At 39.3% G+C, this 8,819-nt stretch overlaps 1 protein-coding gene across 3 annotated transcripts in view; it reads right to left on the bottom strand.

The window, feature by feature from the left end:
* LOC131882440 (lysozyme 2-like) overlaps positions 1-8,819 on the bottom strand; it is an 11,865-nt gene extending 3,046 nt beyond the window's left edge. The window contains exons 1-4 of one of the 3 annotated variants that reach the window (XM_059229586.1): positions 8,649-8,819; positions 8,071-8,122; positions 7,714-7,805; positions 7,435-7,638 (exon numbers count right to left, since the gene is read on the bottom strand). In XM_059229586.1, coding sequence (XP_059085569.1) covers positions 7,435-7,638; positions 7,714-7,798 — 289 coding nt within the window. In that variant the 5' untranslated portion in view covers positions 7,799-7,805; positions 8,071-8,122; positions 8,649-8,819. Of the gene's footprint in view, positions 1-7,434; positions 7,639-7,713; positions 7,806-7,875; positions 8,001-8,070; positions 8,123-8,648 lie in introns of those variants that run through there. The other 2 variants (XM_059229585.1, XM_059229584.1) reach the window with 2 other exon arrangements.

Below are 8,819 nucleotides of genomic sequence, written 5' to 3'. Positions count from 1 at the left end.
GCCATGAAAGCGAAATCTTTTTAGGACTTTATGTTACCTGGATCACTAATTATAAACTTTTTTAAAAAAAGAATTAGCCAAAAACAACACAAACACATTATAATTCAATAAAGAGAAATCGGCCTTATCGGCATTTTATTTTGTAGAGGCTGAACATAGAACACAAAGCGCCCTCTGACGTGCAGAACCTCAACCATATTTCGTGCAGTGTAAGGCGACTATTGAAAATGCATGAATGTTTTAGGTTTCACTCACTACTAGGTTATGAAGCGTCGCTACTCACTATTCGCTATTCAGATTGAAAATGAGCAAATATTTGATAAATTAAATATACATTAATATGTGACGAGCCTTAATCGCCAAGTGTCGGAACTTAAAACGTTGATAGTTTTAAAGACGTAAAGTACGCAGTTATGTAAAATCCTGTGTTATTTGATTGTGGAACCGGAATCGAGAGAGCCATGCCTTATCCCTAGTTAACAACTCTTACTCACACGTGGGTTGTTAATCTTTGATTTACCCTCCTGTTCAAGACAATCTGATCTGTTCGGCAATGCCTTACATCCTGGATGGGTTTGTCCGAGTCAAACAAACCCTATTCACTTCCAGATATTTCTGATTGAAGGTGCTTTTTAGAAGTTGGAAGAAAATTTATTTACTTTCAACTAAAACCTTATCTTACTGGAGGCAATAATTTTCTTTTCTTTCTATCTCCTGGTTCCCTTCAAATAATGACATCCTTTTAAGCTTCAACAAAAAAAAACCAAAAAATCTACCAAATGCTGTACCACATTCAAAATCGGCCGATATTCACTTTTGGACAAGTGAACGAAGAGATTACTTCATCAATATTATTGTCTTATTATAGGTTCTTCCGAATCATTCCCCATTTTGGTTCAGCTTCAATGCAAGTTAATGACGTCTGAAACTGTGATCACCTCAAAGGCTTCTTAATCAAAGAGTCGCAAAGTGTAATAATCCTGACCTTGAAAATTTCCGCTCTTACAACTTTCATTGTAAGCTTTTTACAGGGGGTTGAGAAAGTTTTGTCCCGAAAATAAGTTTCTGCAAAGTCCATGACGACGTTCATGGAGAACTTAGAACTGGTTTATTTGAGGAGGAAGAACATTTAGGGATATACTTATTAACACTGTTGTTATATTCAGCGATTGCCGACCTCGAGAAATTGGATTAAATGACTTTAAAAGGTAACAACAATGTAGGTCCTCGACGGGGCCCACTGAGGCCATCATTTTTAATAAGCAAGAGACAGAATTTTCTTTTTGATAACAGGGACCGCAAAGAATCAATTATTCCGCTATATACTGCATAAAAAAAGATAATATCTCAAACATGTATGTTATCATTGAAGGCTTCGAGGACAACATTTTTACAACACCCAGTATATAACACACAATATGCGAGGGGTGGGGGGTAATTAGACATCGAACAACACTCTCAATTAAACCACCACAGACAGGCCCCTAGTAAACACAGGTTGTTATAACCTTGGATTTGGAATTTGATCAAAATCAGATTGAACTAGTTGGTTTATGGCAAAATGAACGAAGCGCTTTTTAAGGTCCTGGATTGAAAGAGCTCATAAATCAAGACAAATCAGAGCCAAGGAAGTGCTCAAACATTGACTCAACCTGACGTATCATCAGGTGAATTTGCTTTTGCTTTACTCAAATTGGAGCGAGGAACCGTGTGAATATACCGTACACCTTTCAGGGATGCCGTTTGAGGATAATGATTGAAATTCTTTTAGGGTCAATTAGAGCATGGAAGTGGATAGAGCCACTTTAAGCTCAATTTTTGCTGCCAAGTTTGTTCGTTGTAGATTTTGCCAGAAAAAAATCATTGAATGTCCAAAACCTCCAACTTTACATCATTAGTTTCCCAACTAATACTGGCATTGGCTAGAACTTATTTTTAGCGCAGGTCTCTTTCTATTGTACGAATTGGAGTGCAACGTAAAACTTCAGCAGAGTGTTTTCAAATGTGTCTCATCATCACCTAGAGGCCTCATTGCTTGAGGGGAAAGATGGTTTTTAATAGAACGTGTATCCGTCACTCGACAACGACACCTGCATAGACAACACCTATCAAGCTAAGTTTTGGCACTATCGGCCAAATACGGCAAAGAAGAAACAAATTAAAGAGTGACTGACTTTTAGAATTTATTCACAGGTTTGTTATATCATAAAGCCCTTTGGGCTACGTAGAGCTCAACTTCACAAGTTCTCATGAGCTAATTATCTATTGTTGAAGAAGCGAGCCTTGTCTGTTATTTCGGCCGCAACCATCCTGAATAGCTGAGAATGAGTCCGACCAATGTTTCGGGTGAGGGTGACCTTTTCCACCCACTAAAGAACAAAGCAGACTCGTCGAATGATGATAACTCACACACCAACATGAAACCCTATTCGATATTCTGAATATGTTTTGTTGTTGGCGGGTATTTGAATTGCTTTGGTGGGCTTTTAAGACAGCCAGGACGTTCGTCTTGAGGGTCGTTCAAAATATGCAAACCAGGGATGAGCACGCTTTGTTAATTGTCAAATTCACCTCAATAAAATCATATCTAAGATGAGAGTAGTATCTTAAGTCAAGCAATCAATAGGAACAAATTTTCTGTTGGGGGCATGATCATGGGCAATGTTTATAAAAGTATATAACATACTTCAAAACACCCCTTCAGGTATCTATGGTCTTCTTTTTTCTTCCTGCTTTTATGAATGATTTTTTCTTAAAAATTGATTTGAGGATCAAAACAAACTTCATCGAGTAGCAGTATACTGTTAGTATGCCTTTTTAAGTATATTATGCACCTACATAACGTACCAATGAACATGCCTACAGCAAAAAAAACCATCTTACTCTTGATTCTCCGATTTCAAAAAAGTGCCCTAATACACGATCATCATTTTGTTTTGTTTAATGTCAATTCGGGCCCAGTGTGTACAAGTGAAGCTATGATTGAGTCATGCTCAATGTAGGTACCAAAATGTAAAGGTAAACGAGGAAATATCAGCCAAGACCAATTTGAGCACTGTTTGATTCGCAATGTGTGAGAAAGTATAAAGGAACAAATCAACTGGTCAATTTTATTCGTATCTACAGAATTGATTTGAAAACAGGAAAAAATGATTTTTGACATGGACAAAGATGCCCCATATCCCTAGACAAAACAGAGCTGGAAATTGCAAAGTTATAATTGCATGAAAATTACGGAACTTATGATTTACACAACAACCATGACATGATATTTGATGGTTAGCTTTTAGATCATCTAGTTTGTTCTTATGATCTGGACCTTTCTTGACATTGGAAAGCGGGACATTGAAGTGGCAGCTGCACGATGATGTCAGAATTTTTTTGGGAGGTCACTGGAGTACCTTGAAGAGCACCTTCAAGCCCTCGAGAATCCAGGCTAGTTCGAACAATGAAGTCCACATCTCTTCTTTCTTGGGCTTCTTCATTGTTTAATTTGCTTCAATCTAATATTCGTACGGAATACGTAGGCCTTGTTGATCCGGTAGCATCTTTCAAGTCAGACTTGGACAAATTTTTTGATAGCATTTCAGATCTACCTTACATTCAAGGACTAGCTCGGTCTGTCAACTCAAATTCGTTGGTAGACCAAATATCATATAAAGATTGAAAGGTAGTAAATAGACGAATTATAACCTTTCATTTCAGTAGTACTGGGGATTACATTCCCTGTAGCGGTTAGAAAAGCCCGTGAAAAAACAAACCAAAAAAAATGAAACAGGAAGCAAAGGAAGCGCTCAGTGGAAGTGGCTTGCTCAGTGGAAGTGGCTTGCTCAGTGGGTTGCTGCGAGTAATAACGCACTGATTGGAATGAAATTCCGCTCAATGACCGTTGGGCCGACGTCATTAGACACTCCACTATTAGATTATGAAGGTAAGGGCATTTAAAAGTCTCATCCATGAGGGATTTAGGTGTAGTCCTCCAAGATAATGGAAAGTTCGATGAGCATATCCAGTTGAAAGTTGATGAATATTGCACGTTTAAGTCCAGAGAACTGTATACATCTGTGTAACTCTGTACAAGTCGAATGTCCAGCCACATCTTGGATATGCTTCACCGATTTGGGCTCCAATGAGTTCAGCAAGTTTGCAGAAGGTCGAACAGGTCTAAAGATGTTTCACTAGGAACATCACAGGAATGAGAGAGATCTCGTATTATGAGAGACTAAAAAAGTTGAGACTTGACAGTGTTCAGAGAAGGTACGAAAGGTATCTGATACTGTACGTCTTCAAAAGCATTCATGAGCTTTGTCCCAACCCAGGATTTAGGGTCAATTGTAGTAACCGTAGAAGCTTAACGTGCGTTTTGAGAGCTCCTTCAAGCCCTCCAGCAATCCAGCAATAACCCAAGAGTAGATTCGGTCTAGGACCTCTACCAGACAAACTGTTTTGTTTCCACCAATCCAAGGCCTACTAAACAGATTTAGTCGGTACAGTTCAAATCTACAAGACGACCACGAATGCAACTTATTGCCGTTGATTAAAATCATTGCTGTTCAATAAGAAAAAATCCAGTAACTATAGGTCTATTTCCCTCACTTCGAATATTGCGAATGTGTTTGAGAAGATCATGAATTTCAAATTTGTAGAGCTTCTTGAAGTCCATGATGTCCTTCATCCTAGCCAGCACGGGTTCCGATTATATTTTAGCACGGTTACCCAACTGATTGAGCATTTAGAGCAGGTCATTGGGGGACTGGAAAGGCACCAGCCAATTGATGTTGTCGATCTTGATTTTGCCAAGGCCTTCAATAAAGTAGATCATGGCCTTTTGACATTGGGATCAAAGGCAAGGTTCTCAATTGGATAAGAAACTTCATTCAGGATAGGAAGCAAATTGTTAAAGTTGAGGGATCCCTTAGTGACATGCATTATGTCAAGTCGGGTGTTCGCCAGGGCTCCATCTTAGGGCCCCTCCTTTTTATAATATTCGTTGCCCCGCTTCAAAAGCTTAGTATTACTGCCAGTCTCTCTTCTTATGTTGACGATACAAAGTTATTTTCTGGTAGGAATGGCCAAGATTCCTGTAGCCTTGCAAAGGACTCAGATCGAATTTACTCTTGGGTAACTGAGAGTAATATGGCCCTGAACGGAATGAAATTCCGCTCAATGACGTTTGGGTCAACTCCTTTGAATACTCCACTCGTAGATAATGGAGGTAAAGATATTGAGCAGGTCTCATCTATGAAAGATTTAGGTGTAGTCCTCCAAAATAATGACAAGTTCAATGAGCATATCCAGTAGAAGGTGGGTAGATCTTTTCAAATGTGTGGTTGGATATATCGCACGTTTAAGTCACGATGCTAACTCTGTACAAGTCGATTGTTCCACCACATCTTGAATATGCTTCACTGGCTTCACCCATTTGGGCTCCAACGAGTTCAGCAGGTTTGCAAAAGGTCGAACAAGTCCAAAGATGTTTCACTAGGAACATCAAAGGATTGAGAGAGCTCTCACATTGGGAGAGGCTAAAAAAGTTGGGACTGTACAGTGTTCAGAGAAGGTACGAAAGGTATCTGATACTGTACGTCTTCAAAAGTATCCATGAGCTTTGTCCCAACCCAGGATTTAGGGTCAATTTTAGTGACCGTAGAGGCTTAATGTGCGTTTTGAGAGCACCTTCAAGCCCTCGAGAATCCAGGCTAGTTCGAACAATGAAGTCCACATCTCTTCTTTCTCGGGCTCCTTCTTTGTTGTTTAATTTGCTTCCCTTTAATATTCGTAGGGAATACGTAGGCCTTGTTGATCCGGTTGCATCTTTCAAGTCCGACTTCGACCAATTTTTAGATAGCATTCCAGATCAACCCTACATTTAAGGACTAACTGGGTCTACCAACTCAAATTCGTTGGTGGACCAAAAGTCATATAAAGATTGAAAGGTAACAAATGTACAAATTACAACCTTTCATTTTAATAGCACTGGGGATTGCATTCCCTGTAATGGTTAGAAAAGCCCGTCAAATACCAAACCAAAAAATATCCTTTAACAAAGGGCTGCTATTAAGCCTCTAAAGTACGCGCGAGCTCTCAAAATTTGAAGATGACGTCATCTTCCTTTCCTGCTTCAATGTCCCAATAATACAAAAATCGGCATGCAGCTCAACCATTTCTGCAGTATCTACATTTCTAGATTACTAAAACTCACTGGAGCCTAATCATTTTTCTGCATTTTTAGAAGCCCAATCAAATTTTTCATAACGCTTAGCATGGCGATAACATCCCTTTCGAGCAATGTGATCAAATTTGGCAAAATGTCTAAAATTATTCTGAAAATCTCTATGACGGAAAGTTCACCTAATGAAGGGTTGTCATTGTTCAATTATGTTTCAACATTTGTCCCAAAGATTGAACCCATATCAAATCGGTTTAACGCATGCTCTCCTACCAGGGCCTGAAATGTCAAGACGTGCGGACATGGTTTCTGAACTCAAGTATGTAATCTGAATCTCATCAAGAACAAGGCGCAAGCCAGGCAAAAAGGTGTAAATCCACCAATCATTGCTTCCCTAGGTTAAGTAACTTGGAATCATACACGACAAACTCTATGAGTCAACATTGATTATCTATTGGATCATAGATTCGTAAAAATGGGTAATCTATGAAACAGGAACTTTCAAGAATATAAATGCTCATCGAAATGTGACTGAATCAGAATCGTTGGTCTAAGCAGAATCAAGAAAAGAGACTGTCTGATTTTGGCCCAAATCCCAAGGCCCAATCATCGTTCAAAAGAAAAAATATATACATATTTCTGATATCCTTGATTCGTTTTAAATCGCAATTCAAGAACTCAAATATGTAAAATGTAAAACGTGTTGCTATTCAATGTGGTAAAAATAGAGCCACAACAGGCCCAGACTAATCTTAGCAGGGACAGGCAAAAAGTAGAATCACATATTAACACATCTTTTTCGAGGTAGAGCACAAGCCTTTCCATCCTTGACAAAATTCCGCTTTTAGCCTCCTCACAAGTCAAACTTCGTCATTGACAAATTCAAAAGCTTTGAAGAAGCAACCAAGTGTGACTTCATCTAGATTCCTCGGCTCTTATCATTATCAGACGCCAATTAAATACATTTTACCTTAAAACCTCAATCTCCAGTACAAACAGATAAGAAAAGGTATCCTCTCCTGTCCTGAACTCCCTTCAATTGAAGCACACAATCCAATAATCTCCCTCACGATCTCCGGAAACGCGTCTTTTCCAGCTATGAGAAGCAAATCTGCATCCTGTGTACACACTACATTCAAATTCATCATCCAATCCCTAGAAGTCTTTGTCCAAAATCCTGATATCCTTCTGGACCCTCGTGAGGTGTACTTCCGTGGGAAACGGTATAATTGATCACCCATGATTGTAAATCACACATTGCTTACCATCCTTTCCATTTGGATCTTCATTGGGAGTGAGTGTGCACTGTCCAGCATCGATCCAAAAGGCCTTGGAGATCAGGAATGGCCCACAAAGGTCGTTGTTATTGATGCAACCAATGGTGGCATTGCAGCTGCTACTGGCTTCGCAAATACATCCCAAGCAAGTATCTGTGACATTATTATTGGTCCTCACACAATTCACCACATCTGTGAAAGGTTGTTTGGAGACGTTCAGAGGTTGATTGATAAATGTACTAGGATGGTAAAGCCTTTTGGTCTTACCTTGAGATTGAACAAGGTTGAAGAAGCAAAAGGCCAAGGCACATGAAGCCAAGGCTGGAATCAAGACCGATTTGAGGGATAACATCTTGAGGCTAGAAGTGTGGCTAAGCAATGTACAGGGTATCAACTAAATCATTCAGAATTGATTGGAATGACCATTACTAGAATAGGAGGAGTGTTTCGAACGAATACTTGATGGGAAGCCAGCCGTAAACCGAATCCATAGATTAGGAATGACACAAGAGACGAAATTAATGTCTGTTACTTGTTACGATTGCTTTGCTATGGTTATGAAATTTAGTAAACTGTTATGAACTATTTCCTTGTTGCTCATTTAATAATTAAAGTGTTCTTTACCAGAAAGGGAGGAAATCTAGGTGTCTTCAACTCAACAATTCTTTATTCACTCCTGAAAGAGAGAATGCAGAAATGGGCGAGAGCAAGCATGCTCATTCGAGTACACCATAATGTAAAGATTGTTATTGCATGCCGCATTTAAGATTTGATTTTGCAGTACTCTCAACCATCTCCAGCTCTTCGCATATTGGTCTTTCCCATATCACTCATTATCCATTACGGGCAAAACCAAAATCTTGCTTGAAAACAGATTCAATTTTGTACTGCGACCTCATCAACAAGCTTACTGCACCGTTCATCGACGAATATGAGTGTGATCCAGTTGTCAAAGAAATATAAGGTAAACCTAGCCAAAACTCTGATATCTTGACGGAAATGCTCTATGATGTACAGCTTAAGAAGCGTGACTAACACAATGGCAAAAACTTCCCCAGATTCTCGGCCTTTCGCCTTCCGACGAATGTACTCGTATAACCACTGTGAGGCCGATAACCAACTTGAGCACGATTTGCAAACTCATGGCCAATAATCTCATGCCTAAATAAAGGGAAACTTATAGATGTGTATCAATCACTCACCTTTGAATGTGATGGCAAACTTCACTTGAAACGCTTTATTGAGAACTGGACGTTGGTTTAAAATCGTTATTGGTCAAAAAACAGCTCGGCCTAATTAAATCAGGTTTGACGACAATCCTCGCTCACCAATCCCAAGTGGACCAATCAACCAATTCTCTGTGGGCGCTCATA

This window comes from Tigriopus californicus, chromosome 6, assembly GCF_007210705.1.
Source record: "Tigriopus californicus strain San Diego chromosome 6, Tcal_SD_v2.1, whole genome shotgun sequence".
Classification (NCBI taxonomy): domain Eukaryota; kingdom Metazoa; phylum Arthropoda; class Copepoda; order Harpacticoida; family Harpacticidae; genus Tigriopus; species Tigriopus californicus.
The sequence above is the reverse complement of the archived record's forward strand: the minus strand, read 5'-3'. Positions and strand labels throughout refer to the sequence as shown.